The 22,754-nt window shown below is 50.1% G+C and overlaps 5 protein-coding genes across 5 annotated transcripts; 1 reads left to right on the top strand and 4 right to left on the bottom strand.

The window, feature by feature from the left end:
* Positions 1-1,125: 1,125 nt before the first annotated feature.
* On the bottom strand, positions 1,126-3,169 carry A1O9_04493 (uncharacterized protein; the record flags this gene model as incomplete). The annotated part of the gene is made up of 5 exons (XM_013406783.1): positions 1,126-1,194; positions 1,319-2,395; positions 2,455-2,653; positions 2,730-3,105; positions 3,166-3,169. The coding sequence occupies 5 exons, from the start codon at positions 3,167-3,169 to the stop codon at positions 1,126-1,128; spliced, it is 1,725 nt and encodes a 574-aa protein (XP_013262237.1).
* Positions 3,170-9,241: 6,072 nt separating this feature from the next.
* Positions 9,242-12,703, bottom strand: A1O9_04492 (uncharacterized protein; the record flags this gene model as incomplete). Its single annotated transcript, XM_013406782.1, has 2 exons — positions 9,242-10,130; positions 10,332-12,703. The coding sequence occupies 2 exons, from the start codon at positions 12,701-12,703 to the stop codon at positions 9,242-9,244; spliced, it is 3,261 nt and encodes a 1,086-aa protein (XP_013262236.1).
* A 1,627-nt stretch (positions 12,704-14,330) lies between these two features.
* On the top strand, positions 14,331-14,886 carry A1O9_04491 (uncharacterized protein; the record flags this gene model as incomplete). Its single annotated transcript, XM_013406781.1, has 2 exons — positions 14,331-14,387; positions 14,440-14,886. Coding segments are annotated over 2 exons (504 nt in total), but the record flags the coding sequence as incomplete, so codon positions are not given.
* Positions 14,887-17,631: 2,745 nt separating this feature from the next.
* Positions 17,632-18,102, bottom strand: A1O9_04490 (uncharacterized protein; the record flags this gene model as incomplete). The annotated part of the gene is made up of 1 exon (XM_013406780.1): positions 17,632-18,102. A coding segment is annotated over one exon (471 nt), but the record flags the coding sequence as incomplete, so codon positions are not given.
* Positions 18,103-19,863: 1,761 nt separating this feature from the next.
* On the bottom strand, positions 19,864-21,582 carry A1O9_04489 (uncharacterized protein; the record flags this gene model as incomplete). The annotated part of the gene is made up of 1 exon (XM_013406779.1): positions 19,864-21,582. One exon carries the CDS (start codon positions 21,580-21,582, stop codon positions 19,864-19,866), a length of 1,719 nt encoding a protein of 572 aa, XP_013262233.1.
* Between the last annotated feature and the right edge of the window lie 1,172 nt (positions 21,583-22,754).

The following is a 22,754-nucleotide window of genomic DNA, read 5'->3' as shown; positions in this document are numbered from 1 at the left end:
GGTATTCCACATCCTGTCGTTGTGGTAGTGTGAGTAGACGCAACAGAAAGTGCAAAACATGACCAAGGCAGCGAGCGAGCAAAAGCCGCAGGTCACCGTAGCCGCGAACCATCGGCTCACAATCTTCACGATAAGAAGTCAATATCAACAACTGTGGCATCAAAGCAGGATGCGGAAACCCGACCAGGGCCAGAAATGGAGCACTGGGGTTCTGGAGACTCACCGCGCCGTCGGCCAGCAATATCGCTAACAGGGGCTGATTTGAGTGCGGACCGCCCGTTGCGCTAAGTTTCTTCAATTGCTGGCCAAGCATAATGCCGCAAATGATGCATGGGAGTGTACAGCAGAGCCAGAGAAGGAACATAAGCCAGCGAGCAGCCGCGATTGTTCCAGCCTTCTCGTGGGTCTGAGCCTTCCCGGATTCGATATCACCCATTTCTTGAACTGCTATGCCTCTAAATCGGGATTTGAGATGATTTTTAGTCGTTGCGGTTGTTTCAGAATCGGAATGAGCTGATGAGTCCTGGCTACAGAATAACCTAAAGGCAAAGTGGTTTAGTTTAGGAATAATTTATACCTATATTGTACCTCGTAAGACTCACAAGCCAAATCGTAGGACGATGTCACCTTGAGCGGGAGGAGTGGCGGCAGTGGTAGAGACTAGAGAGAAGTCAGGGTGCGGTATTCTTGCTGCTGGTGACACAGACTAGGTACTGGAAACGGGTTGCTCTTGAAAGCAAACGTGTGTATCGTCAGTAGTCCCAATCACATGGGCAGCATTGAAGCCGCCAGTCATCTTAACAGAAGGCTGGGAATGGGACCAGACTTCTGTTAGTCAACGACACGAACGTGGCAATAGAAGAGGAATAAAATAATCTATGACTCTTCGCTTGTTGAGGCTACAACCTGCAACGCAGTTACGTAGTATTGACTCTATTATCCGGGGCCTGAAATGGGCTCGAATCGTTAGCGACTCTATTTATTTGATATGTGGACTGTTTATCGGTGGGAGGAACGCACCGGCAGTTAAAGAGCTCTGGTCTTGCCCATCCGGGAAGAAATATGCACCAACACTGTGGACATGAAGTTAGTGTGCTCCTCGGCTAGTGAAATTTGGGAGAGCACTTACGCAACAATAATGTAACATGCGCAAAGAAGAGCTCCCTCAAGGTAATTACTCCGACCATCGAGTACCTGGCATATCCTGTTAGAGTGCATCCTGTGAAGAGAAAGTGCAAGAGATGGAGGGTGTTGGAGAGCTCCCAAAACTTCATAGAGCTGGATTTAGTGGGGCAGGCACGAAGATCTGTTTACTTACCAAGAAATTGACGATGAAGGTCGCCACGAATAGAGATCCAGTCTCAAAGAGACTGAAGTAAAGGGACATATTTTTGTCGAGGATCCATCCCAAAATGACAACGAATGGTGTCACAAACAGGGCGATCTGTATGGAGCTCCCCAACGCAACTCCGAGTGCGAGATCAAGTTTGTTTTTTGCTGCGACGGTGACTGCAGTCACATGTTCGGCGGCATTTCCCACGATTGGGAGGATGATGAGACCGATAAAGGCCTCCGAAATGGGCGTGTTTTCAACCAAATGCTCAATACTTCCAACCAGAAACTCTGCGCACAACGCAACCAACCCTGTGGAGATCAGGAGGAGAACAATAGACGCGGATTGGCTCATAGGCGCCTCGCCTGCTTCCCCCTGTGCAGGAATCTTGGGTGAGTCTGTTCTCCTAGTATGTGAAGCAGCTGTAGAGCCAGGCTGGCTATCACCCGGATCCGAGCGGGAAAGCCGTAGCGGATGAGCTGGGAAGGTTCTGTTCGAGTCGCTTCCGGGAGGCAGGGTCGTCGATCGGAAAACAGGAGGCGTGCGAAAGGAGATTCCCCGGGGTGCAGGATTCGGCTTCTTCGACTTGGTACCTACACCTGACTGAGGAGAGGGGTTTTCTCCTTCCAGGTTCTGATGCTTCGCTGACGTACTGTTCGGTTGAGGTCTCTTTCCTTGAGCGTTACTCAGTGTTTCAGGCTCTTCTGTCAGTGGGCCTCCTTCAGCTTCGATCGTCTCTTCCGTCCTTTCCTCTCGTTTTCGTCCTAGTTTTGCTCGGATGCCCTTTCGAACTCGGCGACGGGATCCTGTACTTGAGGTTGAAGCTCGAGACGAGGTTGCCGAAGAAGAACTGGTAGAGTCGAAACGAGCGAGAATTCCAGGCGCGGACTGTTCATCTATACGGTGTTGCGGCGTGCCAACGTACAAATATGCATGGGACTTGAGCTGAAAAAGCAGATACAGGAAATAGATGAGGAGGAGAATGACGGAAGTCCCTCGGCTAAGTTTGAGAACTTGTCGGTCTGCAAGGTCTAGATCGTTGAAGGAAGCATGGAACGTGGTCTATGCTCTTATATTAGCAAGTACACCGCTTAGCCTCAGCCACCACAACGCGAACGTACGGGAATGAGAAGACTGAGCACAGCCAGGGCCAACAGAGCAGCGGACATCTGTGTAACTGTGCTGTCGTAGATTTGCTCCTGATATTCAAGACCTCCTATCAGGAAGGCCATGCCCAGGATGAGTAGCAGGTTTGCGAGCAGTGATCCAATCAAAGCTGCTTGAACGATGCGTATCTCGTTTTTCACAAGTGCAATAATACTATGGTTGTGGTTAGCGAAGTTTTCGGTTGCTTTGGAGGACTTGCAAGATGATGAGCTCCACCGCATTGCCGAACGAGACATTCATTAGGGCACCAAGAGTTGGACCAAGCCTATGGGCAACAGATTCTGTGGCGAAGGTAAGGAGACCTGCTAGAGGTATGACGGCGACGGCATTAAGAGCGAAGACAACATTGGGATTAACGTTGGCAAAGTGGACTGCAATGCCAACCGGAACAAAAATGAGCAAGACATTCACCCAGCTATGGAAGAGTGCGGTCTTTGCGTTGGCCAAGAATCGAGAGGCGAGGGATTCTTTGCGCTCGTCGCGCTTTTCTTCATCAGCAATCTGTGCTTGACCATCTTTCGAAGCCGCGTCATGCTCAAGGTCCTGCGACCAAGGGTTGAATTTGTTCTTATGGGCAGAAGAGTGCGCCCATGCGCGTACGCGATCTAACAGGGGTTAGTATTCGAGTGGTCCTGGAGGAAGGGCTGAGGACTGAGAAGGCATACGCATGTTATTGGAAGTTTAGGGTGACGGAGCACATTGCTAGCACTAGCAGCAAAGGAAAGACTTCAACAACTGACGGTGTTAGTAGTATATGATTCTAAGTGATAAGAAGCGAGCGTAGGGTTTCAACCAAAGCCCTGAAATGGAACATCGACGCCAAAAGGGCAACAGGGCCAAACCAGAAAAGAGAGCAAAGCGTTTGTCAAGAACGGGACCCAGGCGTGACGCGTTGCCGTGAGTGGACGAATGAGGCAACAAGCAATTCCTTCCAAGATGCGAGATCTTGGCAGCTGCGATCTCCCTCCTTCAAAGTCCCATGCAGACGTCATTCTAGTCGCAGCGGCCGTGCCGCCTCTGCGGGAAGGCATGACGTACCATTATCACGTGATTGACCGTCGGATTTATCCTTATCAGCACCCTTATCCTTATCGATTAGCAGTCCCCGCAATGCTTGTACCTCCTGCCCTCAGCGCACGCATCTCCGGGTTTCCAGGCGCCAATTCTAAGAAGGCATGATCCCAATAACCAGGCGATTGTGTAAAACGCCGGGCCATTGCTGCGTTTTCGACAGTTGCATTGTTGGAAGGTCCTTTGCTCCTGTAGCCAAAGTACACATGTGCAACGTTAGCCACGAGAAAACACGGTCAGTGGCGGTTGTCTGGAAACGAACTCACAGTTGGGAAGACCAACTCTTGAGAGGCGTGCAGAATGGTGGGGGGGGTGCAATAGTGGTTGGACACGACCAGCGCACGAGTGCACCACAGTGTGGTGGGAGGAGGTCAAACCTGGGATACGAGAATTACAGACGTCTCCAGAGTGGCTGCTCCGCACAGGTAATGATCTGAACAGCTGGACCGGAAGCACCCGCCGCCACTATGAGCACCATGACGATCATTGCTTCAGATAGAAAAAAGTAAACGCAAAACCGACAGTTGAGCTTTGCCTGGAGGCCTGAAAGTCCCGCTGGCAAACTGGCAGGCTTGTTGAACGATCTCGACAAGTTCCAGAGTCCACGGACGTGCAGCTGCTTGGACGGAGTACACGGGAAGCAACAGAGGTGACACACTTGTGCAAAGACTTACGAGATACGCAGCGACACACCACAACGTTGGCCAGCACTATAGATAGATCTTGTCTCCTTAGGAACATCTACTAGATTGCATCAACTGACAGTATTATCCTCGAAGCTGGTCCGGCATCTTCTGATGCTCCAGTCTGAGAGTTCAGCAGGCCTAGAGAAAGCCCGGGGGGTCTAGGGGTGATTCGAGGGCGAGAAGGGTGCGATATGTTCGTGGCATACCCGTAGTAGCGCACCCAGGAGCACCCAGGAGCACCCAGGAACACGGCGCAAGGACCACACGCTCAACTCACCCCGTCTCTTCCCCTCCGAGTTTCCTTCTCTACCACCTTTTCTCAGGCACCCACCCAACTTACAACGAACACACCAACCAACATTTTTCTCAGCAACTCTTCCTCAGCATCGTTGATCTTCCAGACTATTATCATTAAGCGCTTTCCCCAAAACGAATACGTCCGAACCCACAGTCTCTTCTTCTCCCTGCATCTTGCACAAGCAACCCCTCCCAGAGTTGACTGAAAACCCGAGAGGAGCGTGCGCACTCACATAAGCGTCGTTCCACTTCTGCCAACACAATGAGGTATGTGTTCATGTGCTCGTGTGTTTTTGCCTTTGAATAGCCGTAGCATGTCTCTGTCCTTCAAGTCCCCAGGCCCAATTTCCTCCTCTTGTCTAGTTCAGTGACCATTGCACTTCTTGCTAGTTGATGCACTCGCTGTATCATCGCTGAGTCTGAGACCATGAGCCATCCAAGCCAAAAGTCGACGATGAAGGACTGACGTCGGCTTTGAACAGTTCCGCAAATAGCTCATCGAGTTCGGAAGGAACTCTTTCAACAGTCATGTCACAAGCGGGTACCAGTACAAGTAACATCTCGAGTCAGGCAAGCTGCGCTTCTGAAGCATCATTCGCATTGCAGCGAATGCTAGGCGAAGAACGCATCGATGGTGTCTATCTCGGCGGTCAGGGTCCTAAGGAGAGACAACGTCAGTCAATTGGGCGCTTTGCCCTTCTTCTCGACGATGTTGAACATGCCTTCTCCAAACAGCAGCGGGAACTGTAAGTAGGTGGAAGCTGGATGATGGAGTTTGTTTTTCAATGATTAATTGTAAGTACACCTGCTGTTTTGGCAAGCACCTAACACATTTAAAGGTTTAGAGCGGTGGCGCGTATCCGGTATTCTGTTCCGTTGCATGGGCAACAGCAACGACAAGGCGAGGTGTTGATGTACAGTCAAAACGTTCTTCGAATGGGTTGATCCCGTTCACCAAAAAAATTTCCAGGGTTCAGTATGCAGTTCTTGATCCGATAACCCTTTCTTCCTTGCGGAGGCATCACTTGCCTCTATGTGCCGTGATGGGACACGGTCCAGGTGTGCTTCTTCGGATCGATCGATTTCAGTCACCAAGAAATATTCAAAACAAACTCCTATAACTTTCAAACCTCCTTCGTACTAACTCACCTATGGCGCTGAGGGCCACACTTGCCATTGATCCCTGTACACGTGACTGTCGGAACAAAGATGCTCCAGTCCGGGCCTTGGCGGGCAAGACTGCCCGTGAGACGTGGGAGGGGACGGAATACAAGCCGCAGGCAACCATCGAGGGTTGAAAAGGCAACCAACAGTCCAACTCAACAGAGCCGCAAACAAGAGCCTCGCCGAACCTATATGGTACGATCTGTTTCTGGAAAAGGGAAGTTACTCTCCAACAATCATATGAAGCATATTGAGTTCGACATAAGGAATCCACGGTTTCCCGAAGTTGGAATTATGGCTTAGATGAGATCTAAGCTGGAGAAAAGCGAAAATGGGTGAGAATGGCGGCTATGGGGGAGCCGGCGAGAGTGAAAGAGACGCAGCTTTCAAGTGAGGCAAGACCCGGGCGAGCAGCAGGATAAAAGCACAAACAACGCCTCCCAGCAACATTGCACACTGAACCGGAACTCCATTCTTGTGTCCCACAGCCTCCAAAAAGGGGCCTCGGGTGGTGCGTGCATGCAGCCATTGCAGCGGCCAAATGATCCTGGAAATGCAGCTAGCCCTAGTGTCGGCCAATGGACTTCAAGCAACCGTCACTGTTTGCGACAACGCTAATTTGCGCACGGACCAAGCCGGCCATCTTGTGCCTCATCATGCAACTCTAAGCTGAACCCGAGGGTGCCAGCCCTTCTCGCCTTGGGCGTCCCGTATCATCATGCACGCTGTCATGATGGCAAAACTCGCCGTAGGTGCATGCCACATCTGCATGGCGTCCAGGCATCTTGGCCGCACTCATTGGGGCCACATGTGTTAGACAAAAGGCTGCTTGGCTTCAAGCATAGTGTTGGCGTTCCAAATTGACCAACAGTGGATATGATCTCATAATTTTCCTGCGTACACAGCTTTTGAGAGATCGGGAATAGACACAGTGCTGTCCCAGCAACTGAAAGGCTCAATATCGACTACTTGGTACGCTCCCGGCACGCTTCTAGGATCTTCCAAGTCACCAACAAACGTTAGGCAGTGACTTACTACCCGCAATCTGGACGGCGCACATCTCTTTTATCCCTTGGTATTGGATAGAGTGCTCCATCATAGGACAATGATTCAAGATTTCTCTACCCTCGATCGAGGCAACTTTTTCGAAAATCCGCAGTTGGGCTTGCTCCAATCGTCAGTCACAATGAGGAGCGATTCTTCGCATTGGCTGTATCCTCACTGCAGATGCCTGACTTGACCATCTCATCTCAAGCGCACAGCCTACAGAAACTGGGTCAGCCAGACGTTCTTTCAATGTGAGATGGTGGAGCCCATAGAGAACAGCCATGGAAGCCAAACAACGTCGCATCACCACTCAACCTTGATTCTCTCTATGAACTCGGCTTGCCTCATTCTCAAATATCTGGACTCAAGGTTCAAGCTCATTAGATGTATGTTAAGTACAGTGCATGTGGGCCTTCCACTGCTATCACCTTTGGGCTCGAAATATTCACGCTCTCCGATATGCGAAAATATCCGCTGTGACTCCGATGAAGTTCCTCAATAAATACAGCACCTTGGGTAGGCCGACAGGAGCATCCCACTTGAGAGTTTTCAAAAAACATCATTAGAGCAGAAGCTCATCCTGCTAACTTGCGAGCCTTCCTCCTCCCCTTCAGAGTCGATCTGCTGGGCTGTCAGGCAATGTCATAGCGGACTCTGATTCGATGGACACTGTGGCGAATCATCAACGAGACTGAGGCTGTAGGAGCGTGGCAGCATCCATGTTGTACGCGGTCAGCACACCGCTTACCCGCGCATCAGCTGTGGAGCCGTGCAAACCAAGCATTCAAGTACACAGTCAGATCGGGAAGTGACAGAGGATTGGAGCAGCTCGACTTTCACTATGACTTCCTGAATGAATGGACCTCGTTGCTCCTCTCTCTCATACAACTCTAGAGCAACATTAGCGCTTGCTCGTATACCTACCACCAAGAGATTTCAAGGCAGGAGGTAAAAGGTCTGGGGTGATGTTCAACATGCGGGCGGAAAACGGCATCGATGGGTGGCATCCAGCCGTTGAGACCAAGTGGAAAGTACTCGTACCGTTGGTCAGCGTTCTCACCTTTGAACATTTGCGAACGGTATACGTCCAGATGAGGGCATTGGATCGAGTTTAGTCCCAAATGACGGGCATGCGGATGTGGCGATGATTAGTTTCAGAGTAGGTGAGGAACTGTATGGATGAACCGTGAATGGAGACGGCGACGACAGCGACGACGGTAACGAGATATGGCAATCGATCAAATTTGGCACACTGCAATACGCCATCTCACAGAGCCAGAAGTTGGACGAAGTGAGGCTGGAAGCGGACGCACTTGCGTTTTCGTCGGATTGAATTTATGGCTTATTGACTGTTTGATTTTTGATCGAGGCGAAGATTTTACGAGTACGGTGTTTGAGGAATTCGATGAGACATGATTCTTTTATTGGATAGATTGACCCAGTAGGGGAAAGGAGTATCAAGATGGTACAGGATACTGAAGCAAGCAAGCACGCTCGCAAGCAAATCTCCATTTTCCACCTCCTGTCCTCCTCTCATTCAATGTTCTCGAAGAGAACATGGACCGCGTTGGCTTGATCATTACGGGTCCGAATCATGGGCCCCAAATTCCTCATGCTCGCTTTCGTGTCCTCCCGCTCTCCCTCCTACCCCTTAGCAAACCAATCTACCGACTTCGGCGGGACTCTGCGGAGACGTTTCAGTCCTTGACGTGTATCACAAACCTCAGGAATGCTTGGAAGTACTTTTACCCCCAAATTCTCTGTAGGGACGTACGCATATTCGACATCCAGGCACGAGAAACCTCGGTTTTCTTATTCCACACCTCAAGGATGACCTGCCGCGCCCCAACAGGGGAGGGGGGGCCAGGGCAGCGAAAAGCACCGCCCTTTATGCCGACATGCCTGGCGTGAAGCCACATCCGGCGACACCAGAACAGAACCGGGCGAGCAGGCAACCAAGACTCGGCCCCGCGGACTGGACTGGACTGGACTGGAACGGGCCAGACAAGACTCGAATCGAAGATCAGACCCGACAGCCGGGGCCTGTCTATTACTGTCTTTTGGTGTTCAGCGGAGTGCACATGCGGTAATCTTCGGCCTGGCGGAAAACGACCATCTGGCTAACTTCGCTGTGATCGTCATTTGATTCGATACATGCTCATAGACCCTGCTCTAATGCGCAGAATCACAATCACAATCTCTTACTCACACGTACGAGGAGAAAAGGAAAACATTATTTACTGCATTCAATCATGGGGTATCCTTCGTTCTTTCTCACCTAGCATCCGTCACCTCGTCGTTGGCATTGGACAGTCATACTCGTACGTCTAATTGGGGGCTACATCATCTCATCTCATCCACGCTTTTGTCATAGTAACCCGTAAAATCGTTATGCAAGGACAATCTCTATTCAATCATTCATCCATCGATCCCCCCAGTGCAGAATAGAGTACCGTGAGAACGGCTTTGTTTCACTTCAATGAATGGTCTTCAAATGATCAACAAGTGCTTGCAATTCCGAACGAACTTCGTCTGTCAATTGCTCCTCTGGCTCGCCGAGCACGCTCACCATAATAGGCGCCAGTTTGGGAGTGAGTTGCTGGACTGTTTCGTCTTGCTCACGGTACAGCTGCACGATCATCTTCCACACAGGCTCGTTCTCCTGGTAGTCGTCCTTCAAGGGCAGAATACCACTTTCAACCAGGACTGGTAGAACTTGAGGGACAGGAACCTTGTTCTTGTGCTTGAGGATCAATCGTGAGACGCAGCCTGCGGCATTATCCATACACCGCGCCTCGGACACGTGGAGGATTCCTTCGAGCTTAGAAAGAATTTGGGGATATGCTTTGGTGACGGTTGCGTCATCGTTCGACTTCTCGACAAGTCGCCCAACGGCATATGCAGCATTTGATTTCGTCTGATTATCTTCATCACCCAATCGCTTCAGAAGAATAGTCATGATCTGTGAGGTATATGGGGTAACTGCGCCCTCCATGCCTGTTATGATCTCTGCTAGGACACCGCAGGCCGAAGCGCGACCCAGAGATTCTCCACCACTCGCGTAGCGCAGGACCTGTTTCTCAAAGATCTTCCATAATTCCCCAAAATTGGGGCCTAAGGAGGCGGCGAGTCCAGAAATGACGTCCATTGCGCTGTCCACGACAACCCACTCCATTTCTGTGCCCTCAAGGTCCTCCTCGTCCAGGGCACCTTCTTGTGCATCAACTTGGCATGCGTGTTGCTTCGTGATAAGGTCGGTTACAGTCTGGACAATCTTGGAAAGGACATCGGGGTACGAGAGAAGCGCTGGCCCGGTCATCTTGAGATTCTCAGAGAGGGCGCGAGAAATCTCGGTAACAGTAGCCCTAGAATTCTTCGAGTTAGCTTGATTCACCAAAAGTGTATTTTGTGAATGCATAAGAATTGAGGTGTGATTTCAGAGGGTTGAAGATCGCTTTCGCTTCATCCACAAATTTTGTGTCGGAGTGAGCTGGGTTAACGAAAAAGTCTCATCATAGTGGATATTTAACATCGGCATCTGCAAGTGCACAACGGAAGGAACTTACGGGTCTTCTTCCTCTGGCCACACATTGAGAGTAGCAGCCATTAGAATTTCACCAAATTTCTTCAGCTCTTGTGTTGGCTCCACCTGGAGGGGAAGGCCGGGTTTCCATTTTTGGAGTTGTCCAGACTCTTCAGATATGTCGTAGAGGGCGGCATAAGCTCGGTGTAGAGTACTGATTGTAGCCTTGCGCACATTCTCGTAGTTATGCTCAGTCAAGGGAAGCAACTTCTCAATCGTCTTTTCAAAATATGGCAAGAAGGCGGTTTTCGTGTTAGAAACAACGTCACCAATTACCTCAATGGCAATCTCTTTCTCCAGCGCGATTGGCGTAACCGTGGCAAGATCGCCCCAGTCGCTGTCATCATCCTCATCAATATCCACATCTTCGATGTCACCGTCCTCAGCCTCATCGTCACTGTCAGCAGCAGCGACTTTGACTTTGCGTCCAGCAATGGTGACCTCCTTCCCAAGCAGATCTTTTGCATCGTCACCAAGTTCGATTTCGAGGTCGGCCTCTTCTTGATCGACACAATCAAAAAGACCCTTGACGACGCCTCCTAAGAAAGGCGAGAAGTCTTCTTCATAGACTTTGGCTAGAGATCCCCACAAAATGTAAGTGCTCTCCTTCAACCTTGAATGATCTAGTTGCAGAGCCTCGTCACTAGTTTGCATGAGAGGATGGACGTAATTTTTGAATTCAGCGGCACCAACGGCGACGGCGAACTCTCCCATTGCATCTGTGCAACTGGCACGCAACTCTAGTTCTTCTTCACTCTCCTTCTTGGTTATGTACTCCTGCATGGCATTCATAGAGTCTGCAAGGTATGGGAGGAAGGGTGACTCGACTGTGGAAGCCAAGGAGCCAAGGGCGCCAGCAGCTAGAGCCTTGATCTTGAAATCAGGATGCTTGAAAAGCTTCTGGAGCAATGGGGCAATCTTATCGAGATAAGATAATGCGTCTTCGGCGTCCATGCCATCAACAACTGCATCAATAGCACTGGTGGCGGATTTCATGATGTCAATCGCAGGGCCTTCTTCCTCGCCACTATATATGCTCATAGCTGCCGTCAGATTCTTAACTAGAAGAGGAACCAATCTTTCGTGTTGCTTTGTGATGTCTTCTGGGAGATCGTCTGCTAGTCTGGCAGTCGTCTGGAGAGCCGCCTGACGGACTATGACTTCTGAGTCTTCAAGCAACGTAAACAGGATAGGAAGGACTGAACTGAGCTGAGTACTCAGGAAATCGGGGGCGCCCTCAACAACAAATCCGAGTGCCAAGATACCAGCTTGACGGTACTTGGGATTCTGGTTTTTTGAATACTGTGGCAAGGCATCAAGTATTGGAACCACCACCTGGCTTGCAGGCAGGCTTTGCGCCATAGTGTCGATCAATCCCAAGGCTGATCGAGCTGGAGTGATATCATCATCATCGGCCGCAGCGTCATCAATCTCTGTGATGACTTGAAGCATGCTTTTGGTCAATGGCTCACCCATCTTAGCACCCTGCACGCGAAGGCGTCTGTAAACCACGCATTGCATAAGAAAGCTTATGGCTTGGGTTCGTGTTTCATCTGCGGCTTCGGTATTGACCGAAATTTGAGTCATGAAGGCAACAAGATCTTGGAAGTGTTTAGAGAGGAGCTGATACTCTGCCGTAAGGAGAGTATTGAAGACTTCAAAGGTTAGCATGACGTAGTCCTCCTTTGAAGAATCAATCGTGTCTTTGAGGACCACAACCATGTCTGGGAAGATATTCTGGAACGATTTGATAGAAGCCTGATCTTCTTCTGCGTCAATCACCATGGCCATCTTCGAGATTGCGAGCATAGTGTTCACTCGAACTTCCAAACTTTCTGGATCTTTGATGGTTTTGCCGAAGAGGGCAAAAAGCTCCTTGAACTTGGAGCTAAACCCGTCGCCGATGGTCTCAAGAATGCTATAGAGCACGTAGACGCCCACAGCACGTTCAGCTGCTTTCGAGCTCGTTGCTGCCTGCTGCAAAAGCCCTGGCAGCTCCGGCCACTCACCATCGTCGAGGTCAATCTTTGCAATTGCGCTCATCAGGCGGGAAGCGGAATGCCGTACGAGAGACGAGGGCTCAGACAGCGTTGCCTGAAACAGTTGATTGCGTGCATGCTCACGCTGGTCAGCTGGGGCCTTGGTCCAGTGCTTCGAGACTAGAGGTTTGGCCTGGGTAGCAGCGAGCTGTTTGAGTTCGGTACTGTCGTGGGAGATAATGAGTTGAATGAGGAACAATAGGGATTCAGGCTGTTTGTAGAATTCATTTTGCAGAACATTAGTAGCAGTCTTGACATTGCCCTTCTTGGGATCAAGGACGATGGCAAGTTGCTGGAGAAATTTCTGCTGGTCCATGGTGCAGATTGACTGCGCACCCGCAGTAGTGAGGAATTTCGAGGAGGCAGGGACGTAGCAGGGTGGGAATGGCTTGGAGGCTCTCAACAGGAGAAAATGAAATCCAGAATCGCGAAAGGGAGATCAGGACAGATCAGAGTCATGCAAGCCCTTGATCACTATCTTCTGAGGAGAGGATATGAGATTTTCCTTCCAAGAGCCAAAACAAATGATTGACGTTGCATGTGGAAAGACGGAGGAAAAGATTTATTGATTAGGCCACATCATTGTGCATCGCAGGCTAGCAATTGGCCCACCCGTGATCACATGACCAGAAATCCGAGGGCGTTGGCCATAAAACGGCGGGACACCCGAAGTGCCAAGACTACGCTGTAGGCCTCTATACTCGGTACTAGTAGCTCACCAGATCGTACGAGAGCACACGCTCTTATGTACCTCGCACGATTTTCTCTCACACGATGAAGTGGGGTGTATTTCCCCCTCCAACAACCCTGTTACTCGTAAGGGCCATTTCCCAGCCCGTGCCTCGAACGCTGGCTTGGCCATTCCTGGCGCTGAAGCAAGAATCACCCCAAGTCCGCACGAAAGCAAACACCCTCGAATCATGGTCAAGCATAATAGAAGCCGAAGCTTTCAAGCCGAAACATCGCGGGATCACCCTCAGAGGTGTAAGAAAGACACAATTACAGCATGGATGGCTCCATTGGGTCATTCGACATGCTCGTGCTCCAGCGACTGTCGTACGCGCATATTCACGGGTAGGGACTAGGGCAGACCAGCAACCTCAGCATACTCCTAGATCGAGAACGGGTAGCATCGAGTCTAGAATTCAATTTCAACATCAATCTAAGACTTTCATGACAAGCCTCAACTGCACCGCACAAGTGTCCAGACTTTGCATCGCTGAGGCAAGTATACATATCGTACTTGCCCGATAGAGTTTGTTGCCTTGATGCAGCAGAAAATGGTGAGGACCCGGACCGCCGAGTTTCCTTAATTTCCGGCGGCAAATGGCGTCGGCGTTGATGAGTCGAGATGCAACTTATGCCATACTCCTGGCCAATAATGGACTCACCGATGAAATAAAAGCACATCGACGAGTACCTACTCGAACCGCTAGGACGATAGTTCTGGATTGCGGTTTTTGACCAGCTGGTATGCGACTCGCCCAAATCTCTGTCATTTTAGTGGGTGTGAGATGGCCACCAGCCTACTAGGCGACCAGGTAATATATATGCGCCTCGTCAGCACCCTCAATCTGCCTATGGCCACTGTTCATCGGATATCTCGTCCGGATTATGAGCACAAACCTTCCTTCTACATACGAGGAGGAAGTTGCCTCCCCGTCAAACTTCGTCACTATTTGTTTGTATTGCTTCATTATTGCGCACGTCAATTTCTTCCACTGTGCCTCCTCGGGTATTATCCAACGTTTTATCCTGCGCCCACGACTCTTTGGTTTCCTCCCACGCTGTAACCCGATTTCCTTGCCTCATTGTGACAGCATTACTAGCACCGCCCAGCAAGCTTATGAAGCAACGAGCAAATAACACATTTCATGTCTCAACCACTGGCGCCGCGACCTTCCCAAGGTGAAGGTGAAGATAGCTCGTCTACTCAACTATTTCAAAGATCTCAAAAAATCTCGACTGCCTGTGGCGCATGCAAGCAGAGGAAAACAAGGGTGCAGCCCTCTGCAACGACGCTACACCATATAAACTGCTGACTATCTCCAGTGCACCGGCGGCCAGCCGTGCGACGCGTGCGGAACGAGACGAACTCCCTGTGTCTACAATGCAAGCTCTGATCAGAGAAGAAAAATCGCAAATCAGCGCAACGTACATGATCTAGCAGAATCGCAAGTCAACCTCAAGCGGCACCAACAACTGCTTGGAGGTATCATTGCTACACTGAAAGCCGGGGACGACGAATCGACCAGAGATTTGATTCGAGTCATTCGGAGCGGTGTTGATTTGTCGCAAGTAGCTGCTCATGTACGAAATGAGTGTCGAGCGAACGTAGAGATACAACATGCCTACGATGAAATCATATTTCACATTGATGGCCCACTCGAACTCCCCTCACCTACCCAGTTACTTTCCGAGATCCCACTGAATGAAGACTCACACTTCCCAGAGTCGATAGGGTCAGAATCCAGTGAAAAGAATGCGAGCATGGCTTCCGTGATTGGCAGCAAAGCCAGTCGTAGGTGAAATGAAATAAGAAAATGTAAGAGATGACCAGGCCATTTTTAAGAGCACATTTTACGTTCCTGTGCCATGTTCATAGTTTCGACAAAGGCCTTGACAAAATGGAGATGTCGGTCGATGCCGCATCCTGCGATTGAGCTACAACCCATTTGTGAAATCTCCCTCAACATGCCGTTCATTCAATGTGATGATGAGGTATGGTAGGCCCGGCTAGTAAACTTTCAATTTGGAACAGATTGATACCGCAAGGATCAAGACTGAGCAAGCCGCCCCAAATTTTGGTTCGCGCCATCATCTGGGGCATTCCAGAGGTCAGAAGACTGTGCCTACGGAAGTTGAGAGATGGCATCCGGAAAACTGTTCCAGCCTATGACATGCTAGCCCTTCCACAATTTTTCCACAGATAGATTCATCATCCTGGGAAACCATCAAACGGTCTATCGATTAGGAGCCCAATTCCCAGTAAGTAATGCAAAATTGCTAGGGACCTCTTGGCCGCTGAGGCGTGTGTTAATACCAGACAGCACGCATCATATATCTTCAGACTCACACTTCAAACGACATCATATATCCCACACAGAAGACATTCGAGACTTTGTCAACTTCTTGGGCGGTGGAGGCTCGAACACCAAGTGTCGAGGGGCCTTCTATTCATCCAGTACCTGAACTAACATCTGTGCTCACTAGTTCAACAAGCCAAGTCATCTTGAGGTGCAAGTGGTGGTCCTTACGAAGAGGAACAATGATACGGTATCGGAGATTTCAGCCGGCCTTCTATCAGGTCATCACTCACCCCACTCCAAGCCCCACCGATGACGACGAGGCCAGAATTCTATGATCGTAGAACATTCTTTAGTATGGCCTAACCCCTTGTTTAACAGGACAGGTCTGATTAGTCGAGCATGGAATACTTCAGAGTGCCAAAACTTCTACATCCTGCAGGGCGAGTGTTCTTCTGCTCCACGTCGGTGAAGCTACGGTTCTCGTTGAGTATACTAGCAACTGTGGAGAGCCTCCTGAAAATCCGGGGAAGCCTGGACCGTAGTTAGGCTCTGTCTCGATATGACGGACCGGAAGTACATTTCCGGACTATAAACAACCGGATGTCACTGCAGTCCATATTATGTTAAGGACAAAACTGCCCAAAAGCAGTCATTCATGATCCAGGTGAACCAGACCCCAGGCCCCCGTTGGGGATTCTTTAGGTTACATCAATCTCAGAGGATAGATGCCTCTGGTCTGCTCGTTGACGATTCGTAAAAAGGGCCTTGAAAATGTGTTCGAATGCAGGGCTTCGCAGAATATGAGATATGGCACGCCCCGAACTTCCAGAAGAGAACTCGGCACCAGTGTAATGGTGTCGCTAGATCACCAAAGGTCAACGCCTGTTCATTCCACATGCTATGCTTAAAGCCCCTCTGACCCGTCATCTGACCTCTGGCCGCTTGGACGGTGGAATGATCTGTTTACCCAAGCGATCACCGATCTAGCTGCATCAGAGCTTATTGGCCCAGAACTTGCCACGATTAAAATGGTCGAAAGTATGATTGAGTGCTAGGTAAGTCTAGCAATCTTTCGCGGAAGCCTTTTCCAAGCCAACTAGAAGCCTCGCCGATCAGAAGTTGTTATTGGAATGGACCCTGCTATTTGGTCGTGTTTCCCTTCGGTCAAAATTGATCCAGCTCGTGGAAAAGAACGTAACGGCTTGCTATATGGGCAAGTGTGACCACTCGCATGAAAGTCGAATGGGCCATTAGGGGCGCTTGCTTCGTCCGACGATCTCTTGAAGATCGCTTGAAGTATGGGTTCCTGGCTCCTGACGCCCTCTAATCATCGCACAAAGGTGAGAAGGTATGAAACTTCCGAATCGACAAATAACCTCATCAACCCGCTTGCAATATCCGGTGCTGGGGCATGAAACTCCTTTTCTAGCGACCTTTCTGTCCACAAATAGCAATATTCAGGGTGAGATCGAGCCCCCATGCCACGTCAGAAGGACGGTAATGGATATTTGACCCGGCAGAACCTTAAAAGAGAGGTATTAGCCATGCTTGAATGGAGAGGAAGTCCGGTCGTAGCAGAAATTGTCAAATTGACTGAATCGCGTGGCTAGGCCATCTTCCATACGCCTAGACTGATGAGCCCAAGAACAAAGTCATGTGCCAACCCACTAATCGCTTGGGCGTCGTTGATTGCGGTCACCGAAACGAGATCCGGTAGAAATGCAAAGGTAAAGGCGACTTGCACTACAACGCCACCCACCGCAATCAGAACCACCGACCGCTTGTACTTCGAGTGTAGGTCCATGGTCGAATCGCCGCGTGGCTGCTTTACAGACTGTTGCGTCGGCCGGAGGAACAGAAATGGAACGAGAAAGAGCCCGCGGGCTAAGAACACGATTGATACGAACCACGACGTGTCGACTTAATACGCTGTACCGGTGAGACTGGCGAGATATGCCAGAGGGATGAATGTTTGCGCTTTCAATCGTGAAGCATTCCAACTTCGACCTTTTAGAGTCGCGAATGTAAGATGGTAGCGAGGACGAAGAGGTTCTGAGTAAATGAAATCGGTAGAATCCGATCGAGCAAGAAAAGTACTAGTACATCCACAGGTGAGTGCGGAATCAGGCGTCTGGTCCTTGAGAGCAAACAACACGGGTCAGCTACGAAATCATTAATGTGGTGCTTTTATTTGGGCTAAGTAACCTTCAACACTCATGAACAGATTCCACGCAAATGAATACACCAAGACCAGGTGCGTCCACCAGAATCGGTGAGGCTCGCCGCGGATAGCTTGGGCAAAATCTTCGAATAATGCCGACTCTTTTGTCCATTGCCAGATGTGAGGATGCGTGAGACCGACATCTTCCACGCTCCACAACCCCTGCTTCAGGTTCCACCACCGTCGATGAGACTGGGTCAGGAAATGCAGCATGTGGTAAGAGAGTGTTGCAAAGCTGAACGCCGCCAATACGCCGCCGGTTCTGATTTTCACGCTGTTGGATCCCTGGAGCTTCGACTGGACTTGGTATTCGGATCCGTTTCCGTGCAGTGGATGCGAGCTCTTCCTCCGTATTCTGTATGTGATAGCCAGATCCCAGGTCAAGAAGCCTGTCAATAGTAATGCTGCGGCGATATACGCGAAGAAGATGGTCGCGCCGAGTATTTCCTCGTCGCCCCTGGCGCCTCCATGCACCAAATTTCTCATGCTACTTTCTGTGTATCGGGATTTGGGTCGCTCGAAGGCAGAGCTTAGACTTAGACCAAAGCTAGTAACGGACGCAAATTTTCCAAGCAAGTGAACAGGCGTCAGGGTGCGTTATCCCTTAGATTGCGTATTGGAGGATAGGAGTTAGGAACCCATACCGTACCTCATGTGGGGGGTGAGCGGACACACTTGCATCTGACCGAGTGGTAACGGCATAACCATTCTAGGATCTTCGCAACTTCCGTCAACTCAAGCATGACCCTCAAAACGTATGACTCCGGCTTGTATTTCATACCACATCCACTATACGTACCAGCAGCAGAACCACATATTGAATTGGAAGTCCGGCCAAACAGACATCTGGGCCGCTGCATCCATCAACTCGGGCCTGCCTCATGGAGTTCGAATTGTACTTGAGGGCACATGAGGAGTATCGTTCACCAAAGCGGCGACCTCACTCAATCCATGAGCCTTTTTCTGTCTGCTCATCTTCTATCTCACTTGGTGTATGAATGACTGTGGGTGGACTTGGCCATTCTCAGTTGGGTGGCCGCGTTCTTGGTAATTTTTTCATTGTTTTACTTCCTTGACTCTTCATGACGTGTTCCCACCGGAAGGGGGATATGCTGCATAGTAAATATGAGCCTATCACCTAGCAATGAAACGGCGTACAAAGGCATCTTTGGGTAGGGGTTGTCAGCATGCGAGATCAATCGGGGCAAAATTCGATGGAGATGGAGTGGTTGCTTGCAGCATTGGAGTCCTAATATAATAGATGTATTCTCTGACTGCATCCATTAGTACCAGAATAATAGAAGAAGCGTTTCATGGTCAGGGTTGCAAAGCGGATGACCGCCATGATGATGCATGGTTCTACTAGTGACATCCCTCCAGAGTTTGTAGAAACGCTGATTCATGCTGCTGATGGAGGCATCGCTTGCGAGGGCCACTATGCACCGACCAGCAGGTATATTGCGCTCCAAAGAAGAATAGAGCGATCCTCAAAGGTTTGAAATAGAGAAAAGACCTTCTCGAGGATTTCTTGACGGTAGGTAAGGTGCAAAAAGGGCCGAAGCTGCGCGAAGCAGCCATCCGGCTGTAATATCCGGGCCCACACCGTTAGCGGCAAGGCTGCAGAAGACACAACTACCCGAAACCCATGTCTCCCATTCAAATTCATAACCAGGTATTAGACCAGTGAACTGTCAAGGTTTACTCCCATGTACAACCCTGAGTTTACTCTTTGAGCCCACACCAACGGGGGTGAGTGCCTGCAAAGCATGTTGTGTCATCAAGGTCAGGGGAACGTGTCCGGATGTCGCAAAAGATTCAAGCTTTCCCAACCGGATAACCCATTGTTTCACAATTTGTATGTGGAAGTACCTGTGTCGAGGTCCGATGTCACTTTCGCAGTGCCTCACCAGGAGTCCGGCAGCTCAGAGAATGCACAAGCACCAAAATCTGGGTCAACCTGCTCCGCGTCCACTACATTTTTGATCGGCGAATTTTCCAACTTGATTTCTCTGCATCTGGGAAGCTGTTATTCCATGAACACTCGAGATCGTTGTCATGTCCATTTGCCAGCAGCCCCACTTTTTCGAATTGCACCGGCCTCCGTGATTGTGAATTCCAGATGTCGTAATGGTCGACCCATGATCATCATTGTATGGCGTGGGTAGCCGCTATGCATGATCATGTAGGCGATCCGTGAAGATTAAGACGGACGTTCGATGATAAATCTCACACTAACAGGAAGCTCCAGCCATTTTCAATCATAATATCTATCCAAAAGACCTCAGGAGTATCATTGTCACTGATATCCCAAGTTTTGAACACGAGCTCCTGCACAATCTCAAGCGATCTGTATGGCAAGATTTCGCGGATTGATTGGAGGCGCTTACAGACCGTCCTGCGAGCCTCAGCGATGCAGTCTGAGACCGAAGATTCACCGAATGAGCTGTCGATAACATTTCGCAGCGTTTCGTGGCCCGAGAAGTCGTATAAATTCTCATGTTGGTTAAAAGCACTTCTTATGGGGAGCGAAGGTGGACCAAGTCCTGCTATTGATCGTTCGAGGGTCGAGCGATCGCTTTCCTCCCTCATGTACGAAGTCTGCGAGCACGTCCGGTTTAGTAGCGCTCCACCAATGATGACTAACAGAATTTGCTCGATGCTGCGGGTCCCGGACCCTGGTGTATTCTGGCACAGGACCTTGAGGGCTTGAATGGCTAGTGCTGTCACCCATAGCAATCTTCGCTCCTTTGAGGATTGATCACCATCGAGATCATCTTCGTCAAGCCGCAGTCTGCGGCTGAGCAGATCCGGAAATGCTTGATATAGTAATATGAGGGCTGCAAATCGATAAACCTCTGCAGTGTTGATAAGGTCTTGTATGGGGGTCATCATATCATCGCTGTCGATAAATTCGTCGGCTTTTGGCAGCTTGAGTGAGAGTGCTTCCTCTTCTAGGTTCTGCGCTCGTTGTAGTGAGTTATATTCTTTGTATAGTACAATCATGCTTGTGAAAGACTTTTCCCGGCAGCTTAGCCTCTGCCCATAAGTCAATGAACCCACCCGCCCAAGGAGCTTTTGCACCTCAGGGGACACTCCAGCCAGGGGATGAGGGATCCTCTTGGCGAAATTGACGGTCTCGGTGCCATTGCGAATGCTAGTCTCGAGAGGCGGCGGGTCTAACAGACATTCTTTGCTGGTGTCTGTGACAAACGCAAGACCCATCCACCAATAGACTAGTGAAGGAAGGAAGAGCTCCTGATGGTCGTTCTGCGGCGAATGTGGCGTGCTGTTTCCATAGGTATGTAGATATAACCGGACAGCTGCATTGTAGTGGAGAATGCTAGGGCTATTGGATCCGTCCCAATTTGTAGTGAGGCCGAACATAATAATAACCATCAAGACATCCTCGATGTTTGCCCTCGTTTGTAAGGCCAACTGTGCCACTTCACTGTGCAGTCGATATAAGATTTCGGTCTGGGCGGTCTGCACCACTAGAGCGCTGGTAGAGTCGAGGGCACTGGAGTTCAGAAAAGCCGCGGTAATATAGCGAGTCAAGGAGAAGAACAACAACGACTCCTTTGTACGTGATACAGCTACCCTTTTAAATGCGTTGTGCTTGGAATCGAACGCTGTCAAGGACTTGCAAATCGTCTGTGTGAAGAAATCCATTTGAAGCTGTGTGTTACTGAGTAAGGTGTCTAGGGATTGCCCTAAAATTTGGCATATTACCGGGGAGGTGTATCCAGGTGTTGCCGGAGCTTTCAACCTGGGGCAATTTTGCGAGGTTGGTGTTTGCAACGTAGGAGGCGAGACATCATCGCACTCTTGGTTCAACGACAAGACTTGCTCTGCCTCAGAACCGGAGGTCTCATTTTGACCGGGACTGCCAATATCAGGGTCCTTGGTGGTGGGCTTCGCATGTTGGATGTGGTCGACATTGCCCATTCCTGCCCTTTCTCGCCGATAAGGGCCTGACAAGGTACCGACATCTGCGGAATGTTCGGAAGATGAGGACTTGGGCCATGTCCTTTTTGAAACAGGAGCTCGTTGAATCTGGAGACTTGACTGCCGTTCATGCTTGGTCGACCACTTCCATCGAGTCGTATAGCCAGGACACTCTAGATTTTTGAGAGTGCACTGCCTGCACAACGGCTTCGCTTCGTCGCATTTCACCTGGCTCTCAATTGAGCATGTGCAGCACATTGTAATCTGGGAGATCCTACCCTTCGTTGCTTGCACGTCTTGCAACCAGATCGGGATTTTGCGAACTTGAGCGTCGCAGACATGGCGACAGAATCAGGTGGAACTAAGCATGCACCAAGTCATGGCTCTCGAGGAGCTGCATTTGGGGTGAGATTCGAGCCGGCATCCATCGTAGCTCCGTCTCTCGTTTTGGGCTGCTATGCTAGCAGACGCAAATGGGTGTGAGATAAGGCAAAGCTGGATGAATATTTTCGTGTATGGGTCCCATCAACACCCCGCGCGGCGCTTAGCATTATTATTGCTTTAACTAGATAGGCCGATCAGTCTCGAGTCTCCAGTTACCTCCCGGGATGTAGTCAACCGCCCGAGGCTACTTGACGGGCATGAGTCATTGGTCAAAGTTGGATAAGGATCACGACTCCAGCAGGCGGGTGTCTGGAGTGAGTACATATGAGTCCGCGGCCAGCACACCACACAGCGCGCTTGGTATGCCGCCTACTCCCAATTCGACCTGTCAAGCCAGGGCACTCCAATACAAAGGGCCTCAAATAAGCACGGGGCTATTCCCCTCCCTGCTCCATCGGATGCTGCTTATCAAGGGCAATTATCGCCTTATCTACTACACACGTCCTTGCAATATTTGCCGACACCCTCGTCCTGAAGGACTGCAGGGAAAACCCGGTGACGGCAGACGTTCAAGAAGGCGTTCAGAGTTCCTCGCCTATCGCAAGGGATGAAAACTGGATACGTCGCAACCGTGAATTTCGCATAGGCCTCGGCGGTCGGACACCGGGGCTCATGTGTGATGATTAGCCTGCATTTGGCAAAGATTGCTGGGTGTTCTAGCTTATGTATAGACGGCCTTTGTGGGGAATACCAGGACGCAGGCAAAATGCCAGCGGCTTTCTTTTGGA

This window comes from Exophiala aquamarina (assembly GCF_000709125.1).
Source record: "Exophiala aquamarina CBS 119918 chromosome Unknown aczIA-supercont1.3, whole genome shotgun sequence".
NCBI classification, from domain to species: domain Eukaryota; kingdom Fungi; phylum Ascomycota; class Eurotiomycetes; order Chaetothyriales; family Herpotrichiellaceae; genus Exophiala; species Exophiala aquamarina.
The sequence above is the reverse complement of the archived record's forward strand: the minus strand, read 5'-3'. Positions and strand labels throughout refer to the sequence as shown.